Below are 25,838 nucleotides of genomic sequence, written 5' to 3'. Positions count from 1 at the left end.
GGTACTAGCTCCCAGATACCTAAAAGCTAAGAAAGCAGAGCTATTTGATGGTTTAAGACAATTTAATACATGAAAATCAAAGGCAGAATTGGCATTCAAATGTTTCAAAAGCTAAGCTTATACACTGAAACAACAAAGTACCCCTTATGAAGAAGAGTAGCTTTGATATACTTGGGGTAAATTTATAAATGTGGACTAGCACTTGAAAACAACCGTTTTGAGGATCTCTTTTTTTCTTTTGTGTGGTTTAAATTTCAGCTTCTCTATGAATCTTTTTTTTCAACTATTTTAAGAGCTTGGTAATTGATGGTCTTTTCCTTTTTTTTTTTAATTCCTATTACTCCACAATAGGGGGAAATGTTCTATCTTGTAGGCAAATCACTTTAAAAATTTGGAATTTCTTGCATCTCCCACAGAGATTGTGGACCATTTAACAATGTTCATCCAGGAAAAAAAAATAATGCCAACAGAAAAAGAATATAAACATGAGGGAGGAGAAATAAAGTTTCAGGAACGTTCATTGCTTTGTTATATTTTCAGAGCCCTTCTCATGAAATAAAATCTCACTCACCAGGAGGTTTATGTCTCAGGACGTACAGCCAGGCCTCAGTACTGGGTTTCTGATATTCTGCTCGGTGTACAAAATGTCAAAGAATGAAGTGATTTTAGCTGTTCCTTTTGGTAGGAATGACTGAGGGGTCGTCTCTAGAGAGAGTGTTTGATGCCATGAGTCCTTGCTTTGGTACGGGATACGGTGTGATTAACAAACTCCAGATCGCACAGAGGACCGGGTCCGAGTCCGGTTATTAAGTGCAGCTCCCTCCCCAAGACGATGTATTGCCTCGTGCTGATATGGGAGTACTGGAGGGGGAACAGTACATCTGTATAAAAGCAAAGACAATCATTGCTTTCTTCTTGAGCAGCTGCAGCCAGTCCCACTAATGGACGTGCAAAAGCAGAAACGAGCAGCGCAAGGTATGTGTTCGTTTTTACAGATGGTACTGCAGACAAGTTGGTAATGGAAAAGGAAGTCGTGGACGTGAGCTGTTGGACGGTGGGGCTGGAGGCCAGGGGGGCGACAGAAGGACAGCCCGATTACAGGGCTTTCCTGGGTAATTGACTCTGTGAGTTATTGAAGAAGCAGTTTTCCCATGAAAGATTTCAGTTGCTACAAAATGACATCATTGTTGTTAAGGAAATGCATAATTTCAAGTTGTCTTTTTAAAATAATGTCATTCAAACTTTAAAAATCAGCTTAGATTTCCCTGTCTGCCCGGAACCTCTATAATGAAATTATCTATCTACTCAGTGTTGGGTTTTTTTACCTAGAGTGATCACAGAAGTCTTATTTAAAGACACATCTTCCATTTGAACAATGACATATAATAAATACTAGGTACTCATTTTAACTCTTCGAAAGGTGTATTTGAATACTGGATTTTATGGGTCCTGAGGAAATACAAAATTGAATACAAATGAGATAACATTTTTAAAAGGATTATTTATGGAATCAAAAATTAAATGAAGTTTAGGTTTATTTCCCTTAGGGATTTTTTTCTTCCCCTCCTTGTGTATTTAAAAGTCATAGAGGATGAAACGATAACAAGAAGTATTACCAGTGTAGTCTTGTCAAGTTTTAGTTATTTAGTTCAAATTGCTTATTTGATATCAGGATATCTCAATACATTTGCAGATTTTTAATATAATTCTTAACTGTTTCTAACTTCAGTATATTTAACTACATTTCCATAAGTTTTTTTTTTATTGTTGTTGAAGTGGAAATAAGCAGCAATTACCATCTTTCAACTGAGCAATCTACATGCTATGTTTTAACATCTGATTTCAACTCAATAGCCTGTAAAACACTTTTATAGAGTTAAGAATATTCTGGTTTTTGCTGTTATGTAACAAAATGGAAACTATATCACATATGAAAAGTATCAGAGTCAACTCCTTAGGTCGATGAAAAACATATTACTTTTATATCTAATAATGGGGGAAATGTTTAAGGGAAAATAATTATAAATATTTTCATATTATTCAGATCTGAGGATTTTGGTAAAATGACCTCATTTTTCAGAATTGGCAATATTTTACCTTGAATAACGAGGATTCCACACATTGCAAAGGTCTCTGCCAAGGAACGTATAAATATATAAAGTAAATCTAGTAAACTGTTACCTGACCATGTGTGTTTACAGAACTTGTCAAAAACCTCAGCTCTATTTTTCCTGCCCCATCTCTAGCTACGGCGAATGCAAAAGAGATCCTAGTTCATAGCCGCCTTTCCATGCTGGCATTTTACGGGCTAAGTCAATGCACTAGTTTCTGCATTTAAGCAGAGACTTTTTTCACACACATTTTTTATTTTTATTTTTTGAGACAGTAGGATCAAAACCCGTGCCCTGCACCAGCCCCCTTCCCTACCCTTGCCTCTCCATCCGCTGAATGCTGCGTTCCTCTGGCTATGCCTGTCTCTCTCAACCTCAAAGCAGATCGTTGCCATATCTGATCAAGGATGATTCATTTCTTTCGGGTACCTCAGACCTTGCATAATTTTGATCAGCTGTTTTAGGGTGGTTTGAAGAGATAAGGCTTCTTCAAAGCCAAGCTGTGGTGAAGTGTTTTTGGTAAAAATTCACCAATCACTCACTTTTTAAGTAAGAGGGACTGATACATGGTTAAAAATGGTGGCCTAAAGTGAGGGAGCCCTGGGTTTGTCTCTTAGCCCTACTATTTAGCAGTTGACAAATGTTTCTAAGCCTGTTGTCTCGTCTGTAAAGAGGATAGAATAATAATAACTGTAGTAATAATAATAATACCTCTTAAGATTGTTTTGAAGATGTCAGATCATAAAACTAAGCCTATCGTATATTACCCTACAGATAATAAGTACTTGATAAATATTGGGTACATAATGGGGACTATCAAAGAAGGGACAAAAGGTAGTCAAACACAAGAATTCTACCAGATAATTGATTCAAAAATGGTCTTTAGAAAAAGTCATGTGTTTTTGCCTAGATTTAGAGCCTCGGATGTATTTTTGACACCAGATAAGTCAAAGGCCCTTTCTCAGTGTTTTACCTCATCAATAAAGTGAGAAAATATTAATCCCTAGTAATTCATTTTGAATCTAAACTGAGGTAATAAATGTCAGGAGCTCTTAACCTTGGCATCCATGGACACGCAGATCCACGTGAAATTTTTGGATACATTTTGTGAAGGACATTCTTTTGAACAGCCTGAAGTTATTTGTAGAATGTCTTACATTTTTTTCTTTATTTTCTGGGGAGAGTGTCATAAATTTTATCAAAAGAGTTTATGACTCCTCTAAGAATTTAGGAACCATTGATATATATGTAAATGCTTTGAGGATAGTAACACTTCATAGAACAGTTATTATCTGTTAGCTAATACAAAAAGAATGACTGATTATTATCTGTTATTTTCTGTTTCTTTCAAAATGACCATCATCTTCATCATTATCTGTCATAAAGCCAATCCTATATAGATAATGCAAAAAATAGCTTAGAACTTAAGGTATTTTCTAGAACTGTCCCCATCACCAAGATTTTTATTTTCTATCATGTGAATAATTCCCATAATAAATGTGTTTGCTAAAGATACTATTTAAATAAAATTTGCAGTATATTTATTAAAGCAGAATCAGTTCTTGAATTCTCCTGCTGAAGTTTCCTTAAGAGGCGCTGAAGTTTTTTAATTGTGCCTCCAAAAGGCACCCCCCTTTTTTTGTTCCCTTTTCAGTGTCAGATTTTGGCACTAGCTTAGAAGAAGCCCCTGTAGAACAGCGTTCCGACCACTGTTGTAACTGAAGGAAAGGTGAAAATGGATCTGTGGCGGCAGAAATAGAAGCAGTGAGAGACTTGAGTAGTTCTCTTGACAGTAATGACTTTCACTTTGAATGAAAAAAGACAGTGTAGACATAAATTTTCAACCAGATTTTCAGCTGTCCAAATCTATATTGCTCTCAAGGCAGAACATTATTACAGAAACAGCGTGGATGAGAACTCCAAAGATCTGGGTTTTTCTTCTCCTAGTCCGTTAGGTAATTTGTGTATGACATTAGGTGTTTGGTTTGCTAATTTACCAAATGTGGGGTAAGTCAAAGGACGGAGGTGGGGGTCCTTCAGAACTACGTAATGGGTTATATATCTGTGTGATAAGTTCCCAAAATCTGAAGATTTGAAGGATCTACCAGAATAAATTTACAGTGTGGGGTTTATTTGGGGACCTTTAATTTTTCTGCTCTTCCACTCCACGAGTCACCAACTGCACCTCAGAAGAAACAGAGCTAATGTGCTTTTAGCACACTAGCGTGTCCTGATGTATTGAGCAGCTCCCGCGTGGTGACATGTCCCTGGAAAAGTCTTAGGCACATTTGTACCTGGGCACAACGTCTGATTACTGGAGTGTGTACTGCCTCATGTTCTGGAACAGAAGTTGTTCCATTGCTCCTAGCCAAGGATGTCAGTTTACACTGGTCTCCATTATCATTGCTGATGTGGTGAGGAAGTGAATTTAATAAGCAGGGTAAACAGGTTTTGTTTCCAAACTCTGAGATAGGTGATTATAAGATGGGTGCTTGGCTGAACCTTGTAGAATCTCTTCAGTTTTTTGGCAAGAAATCTGAGGGCATAGAGGGTTGTTTTAAAGCAGGCATTGACGTGCTGTACAGCCCATTTCAACTGATTCTTTACAATTTTACTTGGAACAAAAGTCAGCCAGGGTATTGGTACCTATTGCTTTTTGTTGGCAGAGCTCTTTCCCGGCTCTTGCTAAAATATTGACCAGCCCGTGCTTCTGATAAAATTCTGATGATTAATTTAAAGGTGTTCATTGCAAGCCACCATCTATTTTAACTGGTTTTGGGTGCTGTATTCTTCATATTCTTCTGGTGTGTCAGTTAATTCTTTAACAGGGGAAGTGGGAGAGAGTGGCCTTCTATGTCTCTTAGTGGTGAATAATAGAGATAAAGACTAAAATAATATTTATAATGTATTCAACAGTTATTGAATGTCTATTGTATATGACAGTCTTGAACACATTATTTAGTTTATAGCAACTCTTTTGGAAGTTAATAGGGCAGTGTTACTGATAGGACAATAAACAAGTGTCTTGTTTCTAAAATGACCAGACTATTACACATTTTTATAGAGGAGCACAGAGATTAAGCCCTCTAATTGTTAGATAACTTTCAGCCTTTAAATGAGATTCATTCATGGGAAATACTTTGATTTCTTCAGAAATGTTTCCATACAATTTACCTGAATTAAACTGTCAGTATTCATGAACAATCTCAGTTTGTATCAAGTTAACTCCACACTTAGTATATGTTTTTAGAAGATTCTCCTGGAAATTGAGAGATTACAGACCATGTCTGTCGTATAGATCACTGTAACTCCAGCTTCTAGCACAGTGCCAGGCACATGGTGGACATTTAATAACTATTCCCAGAACTGAACTGAATTGAATTTACCACTGAGATGTTATTACTGCAAAGTTGTACCAGAAGATTCTATCACAGCCATCTGTACATTTCCCTAGAATGAAGTTCTCAAAGGATTCTTGATATAATCGAGTAAACATGGAAACTGAAGGAGTTAAAAATATTTGAGGTACATCCAGACTCACAGCACGTATATCAAATTTCAGATTGAATTGATTTAAAATGGCTAAGATATAAAACCATAAAAAATGTGAGTAAGTACTCAGTCTATCAAGGCTTGTTATGTAATTACATGGTTTCAGTATGGTTCTTATTCATAGAAAACTATTAGAAAGGATCATTTCTGCACAAATAACTTCACCAATGGGGACTTTTACTGTCTTGAAGATGAATATCCCATGTCCCCAAATGTTAAGCCACTTGAATGAATAATTCAGTCATATTTACGTTTTATTAATCAAATGAACTCTATGTACATTTTGTGTTAATAACGATATTTGAAAACCTTACAATGTTTGTTTTTGGCAGATCTTCAAATAATAAAATAAAATAAGCAATACAAACAGCCAAACCAATTTAAAACTTGTTTTTTATCCTTGTTCTTTTCTAAAGTAACATCTGGGTTTACCAGCACACGTGTCAGGGCTCAACGCAAAGGGATCTATAACCAACGGAGGATTTAAGCCCCCTAAAACCAAACTTGAATCAGAAGCTTTGGGGAAAATGTAATGATAGTGATACCCTACAGTGGTTAGCTGTGAACCTAACGGCTAAAGTTTTGTTTTTTGTTGTTTTTTTCAGTTGGTTATTTAGTGGTTATACTTCTTGGTGCACTGTACAGGAGGAAAAGGAAAAATTATATTGGATTGAAAGAGTACTTCTATTAAAAGATGGGTGTGTCGCTGTCTGTTTCAAATCTTGGTGTGGATGATTGTCTCAATTCATCGCCTAAATTGTTGTTGTGAAAATCAATATGGCAGTCATAGTACATTTGAAATGTGGAAAGGAGACAAGTGGTCCAGACAATACTCAGTTATTGAAAAGCTTTTGCTGGGCCCATCATTGGGCTGGCCTCAGAATTCCTTGCAGTTAACTGTTCCTACCACCCTCCTTCCTTTTTCATACAGGAAATTACCAGCCAACAGAAGTAACATGGCGGCCACACAAATGTGACCTAAAAGTTAGAGGGCAAACTGTTAAAACTTGAAGTTAAAAGCAGTCAGTTCCTTGAATTGTTGATTCCAGGATTTCCTCTGTAGAAATTTGCACTGGATGTGACTCTCATGTAGATCTGGGATTTGGGGCGGACCTTCCTTCACTCTTGCCCTCCATGGAAAACCACATAGAAGTAGAGAGTGCACTTAGAGAAGGCCAGGGGTGGAGGGTGCTATGACTGTGTATGGCTTTGGCTCTATAAGAGTGCAGCTTTCCTTCAGCCTGAAAGGAGAGTAAGAACCATGCCCAGTATGCCTCTCAGGTGTGTCATCAGTGTTATTATCCACTAGCTGTTTATTCCTGTCGTGTCTTCTCCTAGAAGTGTCCTTATCCTTATCACTCAGTTCTCCTCTATCCTGCACAAAGTCATGGAGATACAAATTATTATTAACTCTTAAACACAGCTTGTAGGGAAAGGAGAGACAATCTTATTATTTAAACATGCACACACACGTGTAGAACCGTCCACAATGCGTGACTCTAATGATGTCTCTGCAGGAGAGCTGGAGCTTTGTTCTACCTGACCTTGAACCTTCAGGACCTAGCAAGTGCATGGCTTCAGCTGCTTCTCAAAAATCAGTGTGGAATGTAGGACTGGAAAATTCATTCTCTTGATTTTATCTTCTACATCACCATTAGCCATCTCTGTCCAACTGAAGATAAATTTGTCAATCCAAATGGGAGACATTTCAAAGGAATCCTTTTTAAAAACTTTCTTTTCAAAAACAGAAGTGACTGCTAATGACAGAAATAATAGCAGGGGAGATCATTTTCAATTTCATTAATGCTCAGCTGCTCAAGACAGAAAGCACTGTCCTAGGTGCTTATTAGAATATTTGATGACTATATTTCCTGTCTTTAACAAACATCGTATAAAAGAGAATGACAAAATATTTTAAAACTTGATCATGCCTGATGGTCTGCAAATGAAATCAGATCTTTAGTGCCTTTCTTTCTGTTTAACTAGCCTTTTTTTGAAAAATGGGGTAGGAGAGATTTTTACTATGCCTTCTTTGACAACAGACCACTTCTCTGCACTTGATTGAGCTAAGGATGTTGGTGACTTGAAAAGAAATGCCTTACTCTGTCCAACCAGGCTACGTTATACACAAGGTGTGACTCCCCCTGAGGTCAGGCTGTCATCCGTGTCGTGGTTTAGAAAGATGTGGTACAGTCCACAATTCTGCAGTCACACAGCTAAGGACATTCTCCCACCTTCTCTGCTGCTTCCAGAAATCCCTAGTGCCCCCAACATAAAGTTCTACAGGGCTTACCAAGTGATAAATTTGTTCAGATGGGAAGGAACACAATGTGTGAAATATTTCTCACCTTCCTCCCCCTCTCCACCCCCACACAAGCACGCTTCTATTGAATTCTAGGTGTGAACACCTAGATATTTCACTCTGACTCAACTTTCCATTCTCATATTTGATAAGATTGACACAAATGAAATGCATTTGATAATATCCAACTATATGCTTTGAGAATATCTGAAATGTACAATAAGTAGATTAAGGAGATAAAAATGAAACTGACAAAATATTTTTCTCTTACAAAAGACATACAGTTGAATCCCCTTGATAGGTAGCTATTTTGACTGTTTACTCCATCCCTGGCATTGTTCTAAATCGCATCCATTTGCCGCATTAATACTCACAGCAGCTTACACTTTAAAGATGAGGAAATTTAAGCTTTGCCAGGTTAAGTAACTTGCCCAAAGTCATACCAAGCAAAAGGCAGAGACATGTTTTGAATACAAGTTGTCTGACTCCTAAGTCTGATTATTAACCCCCATGCCATACTGACTCTGGATAAGTGAATCCAAAGTGCTCCTGGTATTTTTAAAATAAGGTATGATTTACCTAAAAGATACCAGCCTTTGTGGGAGCCTAAATGCTGCTTAAAGCAAGATATGCCTGTGGAAACCAGTGCTGTAATTTCAGGATTTTCCCTCTAACTAATGAAGGGCATTTTCTTTGCAAGAGAATTAAGCACAAAATTGTGCAAGGATTGAAGCATTCTCTGAAACCAGGATTACACCCACTTTGGCATGCTGTGTCAAGCACCCAGGGCGTAAGGAAAGAAAAGCAGGCTGGAGTGAATGGTTACACATCCAGATTTGAGCCTCAGCCATATATGCGGGTTAGTTTCCAAATGGACATTTCCATTGCCTTTATGTGGATCAAATTGGTGTTTATTTGCCAAACGTGTTATTTAGATGGAGGAAAAAGACAGCATGGCCCCAGGGAAGTTTCACAATTATACCCAAACTAGGCTCCCCGGCTCACCTCGGATAAAGGGGGCCCCAAAGTGTTTGATAAACACACCCTCTAATAGTTCCTTGATTTGAGGGAAACAGCTGTCTGGACTTTTGCAGTGGGTCCCGATTGGGACTTTGAGGACCGACACCCAGCATTTGGTGTCGCTCTTACGGAGACTGAGAAATGTATGACACGTTCCTGGTCCTGCTTTGAGGGGAGGGGGACCCAAAGATTATCTTTGTGAAAAATCTAGCTTTTATTACATCACCTCAAAGTAGCCCAACCTGCTACACTAATGAAATTGTGTTCTTGGTTGAAAAGGGCAATTGTTAGCCTGACTTTGTGCTCACTAAAAACATTCCCCCGATCTTGTTAAATTATTGCTCTCATTTCAGATTTTTATGGCTGTGCAGCTTACCAGCCCTCATTTCTTTACGTTTCATTCATTTTCCTTGTATTGATGATTAATGGAGGATGTCGAATGTTAGAGCGCGCAGGCATCAGCAATTGCAAGATCATAATTAGTTTAGCTGACGAGGGCCTCTGATAGCAGTTGCGTCTGGATGGAAAAATTACCCTATAGGGAACTGGCTGCTCACCAGGTCTTTTTAGTGATACATTGTGAAACACCCGATGAATCAAATGCCCTTTCAATGCCAAGAAAGTGTTCCAGTCTTGAAGCCAAAATTATGTCTGCAGAAAGCTTTCCATTTGAAATGTATCAGAGTACAATTATAACCATTGTATTTTCTTGGCAGAGATACCACTCGTCTACAGTATGGACTCAAGTTAAATAAATTGCCTAAATTTTATGAATCCCTGAAATTTTGACTTATAGTGTTTGTAATTTTAAATTTATAACAAAATTGGGTTCCAGCAAGACTTTTTCCACTCCTTATCTCACATGCATATTTTGTCATGAAAGGCTCTGCTTCCTAGGAAGCGAAAGGAGAGCAGAGTTGCAGCTCGGGCTGGCCTTTTTTTTTTTTTTTTTTTTTTTTTTTTGCAACAAGAGACTTCCATTTCCTGCCTGTTAGTCTTTGCGCCTACAGACACAGCCGGACTTCTGTTTCAATGAGAAGTTTAATGGAATCATTACTTGATAGCAGAAGTGGAACAAGCAGTGCTAATGATCGACTTCTAAATATTCTTGAGTTATTTTTGAATCTGGTGATTACAGAATTCAGCCCACTAAAATCAATTTGTGTTCAGAAACACTTGCGATCTTCAAGTCTGAGTCAAATAAAATAAATAAATAGCCATCGATGGGGCTGTGTTGTCTGGCTGACACGGACCCCTCGTATGCAGTCTCGTTCGTAACACTGTACTTCTGGTTGGCAGAAGTTCCCACTGTGCCTCTCAGCTTTGGGAGACGGAGGGTGTGTTCTTTCAGACTTCACAACGGCAAACCAAAAATTAGAACTGAGTGTCTTCTGGTCTCTTACGTTACATGACTGACATCCAAAAAGACACACAGCAGGTTTAACTCTAAATGGTTTACATGCTGCATTTATTCCAAGCTGGACTGTATTTTAAAACACAGGTACCCTCCTCTTCCAAAGTATATTAAACATATTGCCTGGCTCTGTCTTTTGACTTTTGTTTTGACACTTTTAAAAGGTATGTTTTAGGGTTCGGCATTTAGGAGCCATCATTAAAGGCACAAAACCCAAGGTTCAAAAAGTTAAAGCTGTTTCTGTGAAAAGCCTTTGGTGCTGAACACACCTCATCCATCACTGTAGGGTTAATTATAATGAAAATCAGTGGTGCCTATTAAACACAATTGAACCTGACCTCATTATGGGCAGTGTGGTTTTATACTGTCATTGTTGCTAGTCTAAAGACAAAACTCCTGGGTTGATTTGGTCTAACTCCACCGATCATGTGACTCACCTCTGACCTTATGTTTTTTTTTCCCATTTCAGAGGCGCAGAGGCTCGGGTGTTTTTTGTGCCAATTGCTTGACCACAAAGACCTCTCTCTGGCGAAAGAATGCAAATGGCGGATATGTATGCAACGCGTGTGGCCTCTACCAGAAGCTTCACTCGGTAAGACCTTGTTAGACTGTTTCAGGAAAAGCTTTATAAAGCAGCCTGGTCTGTGGCGTGATAAGTACCATTCCCTGGCTTGCAGTGCCTGCCCCTGCAGAGTTTAATCCAGGCGCTTTGAGTGCACATGTGATTTATGGTGGACAAGCCTTAGATGTTATGGGGGGAAACATTTGAGATCATTAGTAATGCATTATGCTCCTTTTGATATAGAAGAGGAAAATGATTGATTTCTGGGAACTTCCCATAACAGAGAGTTGAACTAGTGGTTATCAGAATTCAGTGAAATTAACTTAGGTAGAAAGGAGAAACCTTAAAAGTTCAAAAGTATATTAAAAAGTTGTGTGTGTGTGTGTTTAAAGTGTACTCTCCCATGTTCGGTGTAAAACATAGGACAGGGAAAAATTGCTTATTTTCCAGTTTATCTTTGGAATTTGCAAGGGTCATCTTGGCTGCTTTGGGGACTGGAAGTTGGGCACATTCAGGAGAGTGGTTCTAAGCTAGGACCCAGGATGCCAGGTGACTCTCTCCAGTGCTTTCAGTCAGAGGTATCCGAGTGCTTGAAAGCACCCAGCAGAGTGGAGTAAGGTGCATACGTGTTTGGGTTTTAAGATCTCTAACTGGCTTCTTTCTGTGGCTCTCCAGTTATTTCTAACCAAATTTTAGTTAGAATCCTATCATAAAATGTAAACTTGCACATCACCCATCTTCAAATGCGTTTGAGTTCCTGAAGAATATTTTTTAGTTGAGAAAGTTTATCTGTTGACAAGAGCTGCCTTTAAAAATCGGAATCCCCCATTGAGTAAGCAGAACTCTATTTCCCTCCACCTTTTTTCATTTTGCTTGGCATTTTACCGCCGCTCTAAGCACAAGCCAATGAATAGATTATGGCTACAGGGAATACAATTTTAGACAAAATGTCCTCATAAACGGACCATTGGAAGCACTCTTTTTAAAAATACAGGCTGCTAACAATACTAATTGGTGGTAAAATGTAAAAACCTTAGTTATTAGCATGTAGCTGACAGGATTCCCACCCACCCACCACCACCATCAACATCACCTTACTTTTTTACCTTCACCATTTAAGCACAGCAGTAAGCTTCCATTTAATAAGTACTGACAATGATTTTAATTGAACTCTGGCCAATCAAAGGCCAAGAAATAACTAAACTACTGCTCTTCCAGGTTACGATAATTTAACAACTGTGATACAAACTAAACTCTTTTTTTACAGTTATTTTAATATTCATCTCTCCAGAGAGGAGATGTTTTCAATTTTGAGGGTTTTTTTAAGTCATAAATTTAAATACATAAAGGTTATGCTCACGTTTCACATCAAAGGCTGCCACAAAAGTTATGAAAGTTTAAAAAAGGTATGAATGCAAATTTCAGATTTCTTTAGAAGGTAGAGATTAAATACTGCCTATTTTTATAATCTGAATATGAGCTTTTTATATACCTGAAATTCTGAACAAAATAAATGAACATACCCAAGGGAAAATAGCATTTTTTTTCTGAAACCAGTAATTTGATTGTCAATAAAAAGCGTGTTATCTTTTCTCCTTCAAAATATCTTTGTGAAAACAGAAACATTCCAAAAGGATTTATATTATGTCTAACAGATAAAAAGTACACTCTTGCATTCAGGTTCATCCTTTCTAGGTACAATTCACAAATGATGTATTGTTTATATTCACATTTTGTGTAGAAATTATTTCCTGGTTTCAGTAATCTTTTAGCATCAGATTTTAGCTCATTTAATGATTCTCCTGCATTTTTAATCTATAAATATGCATTCATTTATTAAGCTTATTCTTTCAATTCTATAAATCAAAGTTAGAGCTCTTACTGCAAGTAAAGTTTTTTTTTTTTTTTTTACAGTCTTATCTACGGATTTTAGTCATGGAATATAAACACCTGTTGAACATGTACATAAATACCAATCATATAATGTCGAAGTTGAATAGCATACTTAAGCTGAGTGAAAGTTAGCATTCGATTTAAGTACAGAGTAGAGTAACAAATTGGATATTTGAACCGAGGCCACAGATAAATTAGATTTTCAACAGAAAACAAATGTTTCACCTGTTAACAACTAAAGCCTTCCATAGTGAATACTCACATAATTAAAGAAAGAGAAATAAAAGTGAGAGATTAAAAAACAAAAACAAAACAAAAAACCTCTCTCTGATACAGCTTTGATTACCTGATATCTTTCCTTGAAATTCTGTCAATTTGTCTTGGATTATTTTTGCTCTGATCTTTAATATTATATATTCACACTTGCAATTATTTAGAAGAATGTATTACTTAGCTAGGGTTGGCATAACAAAATACCATAAATTAAGTGGCTGAAACAACAAAAATATATTAGCACACAGTTCTAGAGGCCGGGAGTCTGAGATTAGGGCACCAGCATGGTTGGGTTCTGGTGAGAGTGCTCTTCCTGGCTTGTGGAAGGCTGCCTTCATGCTGTGTCCTCATTTAACCTTATTTACCTCCTAAAGACCTCCTCTTCAGCCACACTCACACTGAGGAGTTAGCACTTCAACCTATGAACGGGGGAGTGGGGAACACAGCTCAGTCAACAGCAATGTATAATTTTTCCACAGTCATCACTAAAACCCATCTCCCAAGTTACTATGTTGACATCCCAGTGCATGACTCAGAAGTTGAGAAATATTTCAGAAAAGTCACATTTCTTCAAGTAACTTGCTACACAGTTTTATCACTAAATGATGCAATTCCAGAATCTATTGAGTTTGGAAAAGCTGTTTTCAAGTAGATTAAAGTTTTTCAGTCCTCCCTGTAAAGATGGGCCTGATTTCATTAGAGTGAAATGGTGTGCTGTGGTTACTTCCTCTGATCCTGCTTAGGGCAAAAGGAGGAGATTTAGTAAATCTCTAACGTAAAGCCTATCTTTGCTTTGAACTTCAGCATGGTTTATATTTGCGCGGAATTGGTAATGCGTTTTAATGTATTTTTGAATGTTTTCCTTTTATGTATTGTGTGTGTGTTCTCTGCAGACTCCCAGGCCTTTAAACATCATTAAACAAAACAACGGTGAGCAGATTATTAGGAGAAGAACAAGAAAGCGCCTTAACCCAGAGGCACTTCAGGCTGAGCAGCTCAACAAACAGCAGAGGGGTGGCAGCGAGGAGCAAGTCAATGGGAGCCCCTTAGAGAGGAGGTCAGAAGACCATTTAACTGAAGGTCACCAGAGGGAAATTCCGCTCCCCAGCCTGAGTAAATACGAAGCCCAGGGTTCATTGACTAAAAGCCATTCTGCTCAGCAGCCAGTCCTGGTCAGCCAAACTCTGGATATTCACAAAAGGATGCAACCTTTGCACATTCAGATAAAAAGTCCTCAGGAAAGTACTGGAGACCCGGGAAACAGTTCCTCCGTGTCTGAAGGGAAAGGGAGTTCTGAGAGGGGCAGTCCCATAGAAAAGTACATGAGACCCGCGAAGCACCCAAACTACTCGCCACCAGGCAGCCCTATTGAAAAGTACCAGTACCCGCTGTTTGGACTTCCCTTTGTACATAATGACTTCCAGAGTGAAGCTGATTGGCTGCGGTTCTGGAGTAAATATAAGCTCTCCGTTCCTGGCAATCCGCACTACTTGAGTCACGTGCCTGGCCTACCAAATCCTTGCCAAAACTATGTGCCTTATCCCACCTTCAACCTGCCTCCTCATTTTTCAGCTGTCGGATCAGACAATGACATTCCTCTAGATTTGGCGATCAAGCATTCCAGACCTGGGCCAACTGCAAACGGTGCCTCCAAGGAGAAAACGAAGGCACCATCCAGTGTAAAAAATGAAGGTCCCTTGAATGTAGTAAAAACAGAGAAAGTGGATAGAAGTACTCAAGATGAACTTTCCACAAAATGTGTGCACTGTGGCATTGTCTTTCTGGATGAAGTGATGTATGCTTTGCATATGAGTTGCCATGGTGACAGTGGACCTTTCCAGTGCAGCATATGCCAGCATCTTTGCACGGACAAATATGACTTCACAACTCATATCCAGAGGGGCCTGCATAGGAACAATGCACAAGCGGAAAAAAATGGAAAATCTAAAGAGTAAAACCTTAGCACTTAGCACAATTAAATAGAAATAGGTTTTCTTGATGGGAATTCAATAGCTTGTAATGTCTTATGAAGACCTATTAAAAAAAAAATACTTCATAGAGCCTGCCTTATCCAACATGAAATCCCCATCTTTTATTATTCTTTCTTTTGATGAGTAGGTTACCAAGATTAAAAAATGAGACAAATGGTCAGTGAGAAAAATAAATGGAAGATGGTAAATAGTCATGTTTTAGAACCTAGTAAGTCAAAACCATCTTGGCAAATGTGTACTGTGGAAACCATCTGTAAGAAGTATCACCAGACTATAATTATTATGCTTGTAAAGAGAGAGATCAAAGCTGTCTAGAATTTGGAAGGGTTTACATCTTATGATATTAAAGCAGTATTGGGCTGGCCGTTGGCCCATCTGCTCAAAAACCAATGAATTGTTGCCTCAGTTTAGAAGTATCATGAAATCCAAGGCAGACGAGGAGAAATCTCATCTCCAGGGCAGTGAAAGGAAAATGGCGCCCTCTTCGATGAGTCTCCTCTCATTGACCGTGTTTCAGATTTAGACCTAGAAACGTGAGCTGTGGTTAGGCTTGGTGAGAGAGCAACAGGGAAAAATGACAGATGGTGACACAAGGATTTTGGCCAGCCCTGCCTGTACATACACATGCACACCCTCTCTGATATTTTTGCCCTTTAGATGTTCAAGTACTCCTTTCCAACATAGTCCTTTTGTTTGCCATTTAGGCTCATTTTGTCCAAATATATATGCATTTTTAAAAACAACCTCCTCAGTGCTTATGTAGTGATTGTATGTTAGCCAGGTATTTCTTTCTTGTATGTGATGAACCAGTTTGGGTTTGTTTTTTTAAACTTCCTCTCGGTCACTAATCTCACTGGGCACGTCATAACTAAAGGAACCCCCTCAGTTGAAAAGACTAGATGGATACAAAAATTCAGACCATGGGCTTCATTGGCTTAGAACGCATGATATTTCTCCACAAGGTAACCTGCTGTATTTATTTATTTTCCTTTGGTTTATATATAATTTCCAAACTTTGTGGTCAGGCAACGTCTAAGGTTACGTTACCACAGACTGGCAGTTGGTATATGTACCAGTCAACCCCTTCATTAGATTTATACAGGTTTAGTTAAGTAGCATTAAATAGGATTCTTAGAAGTATGTTCTTCATAGTACTTTTAATACTCAAGGCTTTGTAAAACTATCCATGAAGGGAAAGCCTCAGCATAACTGCTCAGGGAAATAGGGCTAAATAACTGAACATTAAATAATTGGTTAAAGGTGCTGTTAGTCGAGCCTCAATGCTTGCTACAAGGATGTATGTACAAGGACTGACTTTAATAATTTGCATTATATCGTCCCAACCAGTAGTTTATTTTTTGCCACGGAGATGTAGAAGATATTACAAGCTACTGGATGCACTGTCAGATTAACTTATTTCATTAAAGAAGTTGGGAGAACAAATAGGAAAAAAAAAAAAAAACCTTATTTTTCTAGTAAATATTAATGTATTACATTTCAAATAATGGTGCCTGACATATTGAATAATTATTTTCTACAGTGTACGTATGCAACAAAGATATTCCATCATGCATTAGAGTCAGTTCTGGCTCTGCCTAGCTGTTTACATTTGCAAATGTAGCAAACAAGGTAATGAAGCAACTATTTCTATTGCGGTAGATATCTCTTTGTGTGTGTGTGTGTGCATTAAAGTTGTAAACGGTAACATGAAACAAATGAAAGTTCTTGATATAATGGTATGGAAAACAAGAAGGAAATGAAAATATTTTTATGCCTACTTAGGAAAAAAAGGGTAGCACTATTCATTCCAAGTACTTTTTTTTTTTAATTTTTAAGCTCTTAATTCACATTGTTATGCTTAAGATGATAAACATATATCCTCTTTTTATTGCTTTGTCTATGTTTCAGATGAAACATTTCAGAAATGATTTTGATAAGTGCTGCTGGAATCCGCAGCACTCATGTTTTTATTGCATTCAGTAGTCGCATTTGCACTTCATTTTTACATGAATTCGCAGTTGCTTTGTATTGTTTTGTTTTGTTTGGGTTTCGTTTCTTTTTCACAGTGCCAGGTCTTCGTTTCTTAAAGTTGGATGGCAGGTAGAGTTCAACCAGTTTGTGACTGTTGTAGTGAATGAAGTTAAACATGTCTTTCTGATATTGTGTTGTCATTTCCATTCTTGCATTTTCGTTTTCATGTGGGAAAAAAAAAAAAAAAAGGAGAGAGAGAGAGAGAAAGAAGTCAGGACTAAGCCTTCTGCTTCAGTTTCATTTTTAAAGGGTCCTATTCTGATCTCACCTGTCAAGTCGCTCTAATGTTCACAGGAACTGAGAGACAGAGGTGGAATGAGGGGCTTCGACATTCGCATGATGTGATGCACCTGATATTTCTTAGGAATTTTGATGAACGTATCTCAAAGTGTACAGGCAGATTGGAGAGGTGGCAATTAAAGATCTAAACAAGAGGAGATTTCCCAAACAACAAAACAATAATTTTCTTAGTAAAAGGACTAGAAACAAAGTGCACCTTGGCAATCCTCAAGCAACATTCAATGTGGACTGCTCCAATCAGAAAATACGCGGAGTTTGGTTAACTAGGGCAATGTTAGGTATGACTTTTTTGGGCAGAAATACCCCATAAGAAGTTTCTCCACTGTGTTAGAAACAAGTAGGTTATTCATTTTGGGCATGTATGTCTTTTTTTTTTTCATCTGATTTTTTTATTTTTTCTCAGACAGACAAGTAGTAATGGTTAGCGTTGGAAAATACATATCACTATTCTTGGAATATTTATGGTCAGTCTACTTTCAGTAGAATATTCTTAGATAGCATTGACACGATCTTATTCTGTATTCCTTTGTTATTGATGATTTTATTTTCATTTATTTTACTTTCATATTTTGATGGAGAAAAAGTTGGACTATTAAAAAAGATGAAAATTTAACACAACACTAAAATACCCCTGAATTTTTGACTTACGAGAGCCTTTGTTCCAGCTCTCAACATATATCACAAAAATGATTGGTGGTTATCTTTATTTTTAATTGGGTTTTAGAGTTCTGGATCATGTTGTCTTAAACTGTCATTTTAAATGAGCTATTTAGGGACTTAACCTTTTTTGGGGGGCGGGGAGGGGGTTCAAAACTACTTAGGAATTTCCGCTCTTGGAAAAGGCTTTCCCAATGATAAAAACTATATGCCAACTAAAATTGTATGCCATTTAAAAACTGTAAGTCCTTTTTGGTTTTGGGGGGAGGGAAGGTAATTAGTTTTGTTTGTTTATTTTTTTTTTTTTAATGAAGGTACTGGGGGTTAAACCCAGGACCTCATGCATGCTAAGCATGTGCTCTACCACTGAGCTATACCCTCCCCCCAAAAAACTCTTTAAGTCTTTTTAAAGTACGCATCTGTATTCTGAATCAGGCTTTGGATCAAACTTTAGGCCAGGACCAGCTCACGCATTCTCATTCTGCTCCTTCTCACTCTTTCTCTCTCCATCTCTCACCCATATGTTCATATCGTTGTTTGGGACAGAAAAATCATAAAGAGCCAGCCCACCTCGGAGGACTGTGGACTGAGAGGCACTGCACGACTCTAAGTAGATGAGAAAAGGATGGAGCTCTGTCGGCAAACACCTAAACTCCATAGTTCAAAACAAAAAGACTGTACCCATTCTTTCTACATGACATATTGAGATGTTCTTTTTTTTAAAAAAAAAAAATCAGCTTTTAAGAGTGTGATGTTTTCTTCTAAGCTGTTCTCTTTTAGTGAGGGTAGATTTTAGAAAACAAGCATGGGGATTCTTTCCTAAGGTAATATTAATGGGAAGGAGACAAAAGGGATGACCTTGAACAGCTCTTTGTTGAAGCCTGTGGTAGCACATTGTTGATGATTGCACATGTGCACATAATCTATGATGATCCAATGCAAATACAGCTCCAAAAATACTAAATGTGTATATTTTTGAAAATGCCTGAGGATATACATTTTTCTTAATGAATTGAAGAATATCAATCCTGCTACTAAAATAAGGACTAGCCTCCCGCTGCATGGCTGCAGAACATCCCAAGGTGACCTGTCTTGAGACCTCTGGACTGCCTGCCTGTTGAGTTGGTGAACTTTAACAGAGTTCTGGAGGGGAAGAGCTGACATCCCGTGGCAGAAGCATGAAGTCAAGAAGCTGGCTGTCAGCTTCTGTGCCGTTTGCCAGCCTTTCGCCTATAGTTTACTTGCGCTCACAGCTCCTTGTCTTTGGGTTGAGGGCCGTGGCAAAAATACCCAAGGCACCTTTGGTGAGCAAGTGGGCGAAGGCTTTGCTGACTGTCTTAGATCACAGGAGAAAATGGGGGAACTGCAGTCCAACCTGAATATGAGACTAAACATGCTAACCAAAGGTAGGTACTTCTAGGTGGCACTCTCTCAGCAGGCAGCTGTAAAGGAGAAGAGGATGGAAAGACATGCGTCGGGACTTTGAAGGGCTGTGTTATTTTCCCAAAGAAAGACTTGGCCAAGGGCAGAAGGCATGACTTCTTTGCAGAGCACTTCCTTTTGGTTTTCCATGACTGTGTCACAGACAGTGGACTCCCGTATTGCTGATAGTGGTCAGTTGTTTAGAAAACATCCACAGTTGTCTGCAAGAATTAGGACCTCTGGAAGGTGCTAGGGCTGACGTGTGTCAAGTCAGGGATGAAGAAAATGTGAACTTCAGCATTGGTCCACGTGTGGAAACTGGATAATGTAGGCTTGTGTGTTGTTCTCTTGAGAGGAAACGTAAAATATAAGCTTCACTCCGTCCTACGCCAGAGAAAAAGCAAGAGTAACTTTACATGGAAATAACACTTAGCCTTCATCAGAGAAAATGGTCCTTCAAGACCCATGAGTCCCAAAACTGGATCCTGATTTTTACCCCCCTCCCCCGGTTCTCTTTTCATTATATGACGTGCAGCAAATCACTTTTTTTTTTTCTCTTTTTGTGCCTCAGGTTCCTCACCTGTAAAATGGAAAAAATATATTAATAATAATATTATTATTAATAATAATAATAATGGTAATGTAGTACTTGTTTGTAAAGCACTTTGAGATCCTTGGTGAAAAGGCGCCATGGGAGTGCCAAGTATTATTATAGGGCCAAGGGACTTATTTAAACTCTCAGTTCCCAAGGGCCAGGAAAGGTTGGGGTCATTTTTATTAAAGACGAGCTGTAAATATCATAACTAGACAGCCTGTAGCGTTGGCTATGAAGAGGCAAAACTATTACAATAAATAAAACCATAGTTTCTTAATGGCTACCAACAAGGCAAATATCCCAATAAGAAATGCCAAATTCCTTAGGGTGGGCTATTTGACAACATGGATAATTTGTGGGTGGGGGGAGGGACAGGGGCGGGAAACATCTCAAAATGCCAATGTAAAATTCACTTACAGCAATATTCACCAGCAGAAAATGTCTTTCATACGGAATGATTTCATGTTGCTAAGAAAAAATTCAATTTGTAGTCCTGATTTGAATATTAGAATGTTGGCTATAATAGTTCTGTTCTTACAACACATGGAATTTTTTTTTGTTTGTTTTATTTAATTTTGTTTTCATAGTGCATGTTCATTTCTACTCACAAACATGTTCTTGGTGTATTTCTTATGCAAACAATCTTCAGGCAGCAAAGATGTCTGTTACATCTAAACTTGAATAATAAAGTTTTACCACCAGTTATACATGATGGTGTTGGTATGGTTTATATGGATTCACTTTCATCCATGTAACAGTAGGAAAGACAGATTTTTGTAACTTAAAGGCAGGCTCTGATGAATTGAGACAGTGAAATCAAATCACCGTTTTCAAAAAATATGACGAAGATTGAAAAAGCCTGGATTCTCTCAACTTGTTTTGCTTTGCTTTATTTTTTTCTTTAAACAATCAATCTCTTCTTGATAGATTTTGTGTAAAAAAAAAAATAAGATTATACTAGTTTATTTAGGAAGATTAACAATAAAAATTGTGTTTATTTCAAAACATTTATTGAGTATCAAGTATTGAGTATTGGGTAATGATTATGTTAATGATATGTTAAAAAGTCCTGCTTTTGAAGTTTGATTTTGAATTCAATTCAGTATGCACACATGAATATGATGTGAAGATCCTGATAAATCATCTCAAGAAGTTTATATTAATGTATCACATGCCTTGTTTGTTGGTGTAAAATGCAATTAATCAGAGAGGGTTCCTGAAGGTTGATTCGGAAAGAGGGAAGAGGCAGAAGAAAACCAGTAGGCAAAGAAGACTCATCCAAAATGTTTTTAACCAGAAGGAAAAACACAAAAAGGACAGGACATAAAGCATGTAAATAACCCATGGCTTTGGAAGATTTGTTCTGAAAATTTCAAATTAATTAGTATCTACCTTCCTTGCACAATCTTTACTTCTCATTTTGTGAACACAAGTTAACAAACCCTTTACTTATTTTTTCAAGTGTTTTCTTTTCTCCCATGTTTTGAAAACAGGAGACGAAAGACTTTGAGGGGCTGATCCTAGGGTAATGAGCTTGTTTCACAGCTGGAGTCAACACTGTCCAGATAAGAGCTTAGTAATAGCACTTCATATGATTTCCTTCCCTTATGCAGAATTTGATTCTTCTCTTGGGGAGAACTTTGCAGATAAATTTGAGTACTCTTTGTTCTCACCCCGGACTGTCAGAATCCCATTCAAGGAGAACTGTGTGCTCATGAGATCTTTACCATAGTTCGAAGGAAGGGACGAATGAGTAACTCTGACTTCCCTCCCACACCTTTTCCTCTCCCATCTCTGGGAGGGTAGAACCAGGGTCAGAAACTCAGTGCACAAAGGGAGCAGGCAAGTGGTCCATATGAGTGCATGAAGCCAGCTGGGGGAGAGTCTGGGAGCTGCAGGGCTGTATAAATGTAGACTTTCCTCAACTTGAAGAATATTGCCAGGCTGCCTCATGTTCCCAGATTTGCAGTTTTCAAGAAAAACTGGCCAAAGGGAATTTTAGATGAAATCTAATTTTCAATGTCAGTGACTGCCTTTTTTATTTGTATTTTTTAAATACTGCAAGCCAAACAAAACACTTATTCAGAATAAATTCCACCCCTCAACAGGCTGAGTGTGACCCCTGGAGCTTGAACAATGGTGAACTCTGGTAACTGGTAGGGAGGAAATTGGGCAAAGGGCTGAGGTTAGCAGTGATTCCTCTGGGTTTTGTCTTGGGTCCCAGTGCATCACCCGCTCTGCCAGGAAACCCAAAAGCACTGTGGCGGCAGCACCTGCCTGATTATTTCGCAGCCAAATTTGCTTAAGATGAAAAACATTTGCCCAGAAGAGAAAAAAAAAGCCTTATTTCTTGAGCACACTGCTAGTTACTTTGTACTTTTGTTCTCCATCCTTGTAACCCAAGTATAATTTTTTTCTTTTTTTTAAACACACTAGTATGAGCAAAGAAACCTCAAAAAATATTCAAAGTTGCTCAAGTTACTGTCCAGTAATGTCCTAGATGTCCTTACTTCCCTCTGCATGTCATCCTGTAGAGTGAAAATAAAAAGATGAGAAAAGTGAAGGATAACAGTAGATGGGGTGGGGCAGGCTTTTTCACGTTTTGTGTAGTTGCTCATTTGAGTAATTTAAAAAATTTCTTCAAATAAAAATAAGTAATCTTAATAATGAAATCTTGTTAGTTTTATAGTACCATTCTCCAGTATCTTCAGGATGTAAGTTCTGAATGCCACCTTGCATAAATGTTGCAGCCCAGGTGACCCTTGAACAACACGGATTTCAACTGCGTGGGTCCACGTATATGCCAACATCTTTTAATAGTAACACTACGGCCCTACATGATCCACAGTTGGTTGAATCTACAGATAAAGAACATTAAATATGGAGGAATCATGGATATGTTGGGCCCACTATAAATTATGCATGGATTTTCAACTACACAGAGGGTCAGCACCCCTAACCCAGTTGCTCAAGGATGAATTGTTTTTATATAAAACATTTTACACGAAGTAACAAACCATTCACCCAACTTCCTGCTAGTAACAACAATTAACAAATACCAACTTTCCTTCTTCAAGTAAGCAATAGAGACTGGGAGAGGAAGGGTTATTGGAAGATAGAATAGAAATTGTTTAAATTATTTCCCTAAATAGAAGGTATATTTCCAAGTTAAAACTGTATAAGCACTAAACTGTAAGCAAATTCCCAGGAATATTTACGAACTCAGAATCCACCCATATGTCTTCTCGTAGGTGAAACGGACATCTGCCCTCAGCGCGTTCATGCATGAGTCAGTGTTCAAAGTTGATGTAATGTGCAAGCAAAGGTATTTTCTTCAGAGCTTCAGTTTCATGAGATACTTTCTTTCTACATAGCATGTATTACCCAAGGAATCAATGTATCCTGGAAAGCATACATACACCAATGAGTTTACAAAGCTCAATAGGATATCATGATGGTTGGTTTTCTGTCATTTTATTTTTTATAATTGCTTTGATTTTTTTCCTCTAGTGAAATCATCCTTGTTGTTATTTTGTTGTTTGTTGGTGGTGACATGCAGTACCAACCCAGGCTACGTGCGTTCATTCAACAGATACTAATTGAGCCTTTACTATGTACCAGGGACTATTTCAGGCATTTGGACCATATCAGTGAAAGAAAACAGACCAGGACTCCTGTTTCTATGAGAGAGAGAGACACACAAAACAATATGTTTATTGTGTATGTACGTTTCATTAAAATGTAAACAAATATTAAAATATTTTAAATATTAAAATTGAAATACATATTTCATTAAAATATAAATAACATTTCATATTAGAAGGTGACAAATGCTCTGGAGAAAAAAAATAAAGCAGAATTAAAGGGAGGTGAGTGGATGGACACCATATTTAATTGGCTAAACAACGTTAAAACCCTCATTTGAGCCAAGACTTAAAGGAGGGACTGGCGGAGTGGTGAAGAGCTGGTGCAAAGGCCCTGAGGAGAGAGCGTACACCCGGTAAGTTGAGAAAGAGCCAGAAGGCCATCGTGGCTGGGGCACAGTAAGCTGAGGGGAGTATTTAGAAATTCAGTCAGAGACAAAAGCACTGAGCTGGGAGGAAATCAGATCATACAGGACATTATGAGCCACCTAGAGGATTGTGGCTTTTATTCTGTGTGAAGTGGGGACAACTTTTAGTATTCTAAGCAGAGGAGCATTACTCAATTTGTGTTGTAATGGGACTATTCTCTTCTCTGCCTGGAGTAAATCATGGGAGGTATTTATGGAATAAGTCATGCAAGGAGAGAAGCCAGGAGACCAGGTTGGAAGCTAACTGAGTAACCTCTGCAAGAGTTGTAAGGAGTGAAACAGGAGTTAAAATTCCAGAGACTATTTTGGAAGGAGAATTAACTGGATTGCCTGGCAAGAGAGTGTGAGCAGAAGAGGAGAGTCAAGAATTCTAAGATTTTTGGTCTGAGTTGCTGGAAGAACAGAGTTGATGGAGCAGGTCTGGAGGGTGGAAGAAAGGAAATTAAGTTTAGGACAAGCTACGTTTAAGATCCAAATAGAAAGGTCAAGCGGACTGTTAGGTCCTTGAGTCGGAAGTTGGGAGTTGGATAAGCATTCACATAAAGAACATGTGGTAATCATGACACTGGCTGAGATAACATAGGGGGTAAATAATTAGAGGAGAGAAGATGCCCAATGATTGTAATCAGGGCCAGGAGACGTCAGCAACAGAAACAGAGGGAGGAGCCTGTGAGGCTAAAGGAAAACCAAGGTTATCTTGGAAGTCAAAGAAAACAAAAATGCATCATGAAAGAGGGAGTGATTGACCTTGGAAGAGAGGTTAAGTACAACAAACACAGAGGACTGGCTACCAGCTTTAGCGTCACGAAGGGCATCAGCAGACAGGGCTGGGTCATGTGTGGGGCCCAGGGCAAACTGGACATTCTGGGGCCCCCTTGTTCAAGAAGTAAGAATTTCAGGATGGGGACATCAGAGCGTTAAACGAAGCTCCAGGCCCTGGGCAGCTGCTCCGGTTACCTGCCCATGAAGCTGGCCCAGAGCAAAGGTGACATTGACTAGAGCAGCTTCATTTGGAGAGATGAGTGTGAAAGCCTGATGGAGTGAACTTCAGGGAGAACAGGAAGGGAGGTTTGCAGAACTGAGTATAGAAACAATTTGGGAAGCTTTGCTATAAAGGGGATCAGACAAAAGAAGGTGATGATTGAACAAAGATGTTGGAATCAGTAGAAAGTTTTTTGTTGTTGTTGTTCTGTTTTGTTGCACTTTAGGATACGAGAAAGAAAAACATGTTCCTTTGCTAAGTAGGGAGGGCCTTATTCTCCTTCAGGAGGGAGGAGAAGATAGCCTCAGTGATGTTCTTTAATAGGTGAGTGGGTGAAAGGAGATAGGATCTTGTGCCCAGTGGAGAGGATGCTTTAGAAAAGAAACGAATGTTTGAATTCATAGTCCACAGCTGGCCAGGCAGACTATGTAGACACAGATGCTGGTACATGTGTGGATGTGATGGTGACGTCCCCGAACGCTCTATTTTCTTGAGGAAATGTTTTTCTCGTGGCACTGCTGTTCTACTTATTACTCTAGTAAGAACTCCAAAGCACTCTATTCAGAAACAAGACAATTTCTACATTAAATGCACCAATATAGTTTCCTTACATCCCGATGGCATTTGGCTATATGGATAAAGTCCGAAACCTATCACTTGA

General features: G+C 38.4%; 1 protein-coding gene across 4 annotated transcripts in view; it reads left to right on the top strand.

The window, feature by feature from the left end:
• TRPS1 (transcriptional repressor GATA binding 1) overlaps positions 1-20,830 on the top strand; it is a 240,254-nt gene extending 219,424 nt beyond the window's left edge. For all 4 annotated transcript variants that reach the window (XM_074352933.1, XM_074352935.1, XM_010972574.3 and 1 more), the window contains 2 exons: positions 10,869-10,991; positions 14,021-20,830. In XM_074352933.1, coding sequence (XP_074209034.1) covers positions 10,869-10,991; positions 14,021-15,082 — 1,185 coding nt within the window. In that variant the 3' untranslated portion in view covers positions 15,083-20,830. The remainder of the gene's footprint in view (positions 1-10,868; positions 10,992-14,020) is intronic.
• Positions 20,831-25,838: the final 5,008 nt, after the last annotated feature.

Source organism: Camelus bactrianus, chromosome 25 (genome assembly GCF_048773025.1).
Source record: "Camelus bactrianus isolate YW-2024 breed Bactrian camel chromosome 25, ASM4877302v1, whole genome shotgun sequence".
Classification (NCBI taxonomy): domain Eukaryota; kingdom Metazoa; phylum Chordata; class Mammalia; order Artiodactyla; family Camelidae; genus Camelus; species Camelus bactrianus.
Note: the sequence above shows the minus strand (reverse complement) of the source record. Positions and strands in the feature narration are given on the sequence as shown.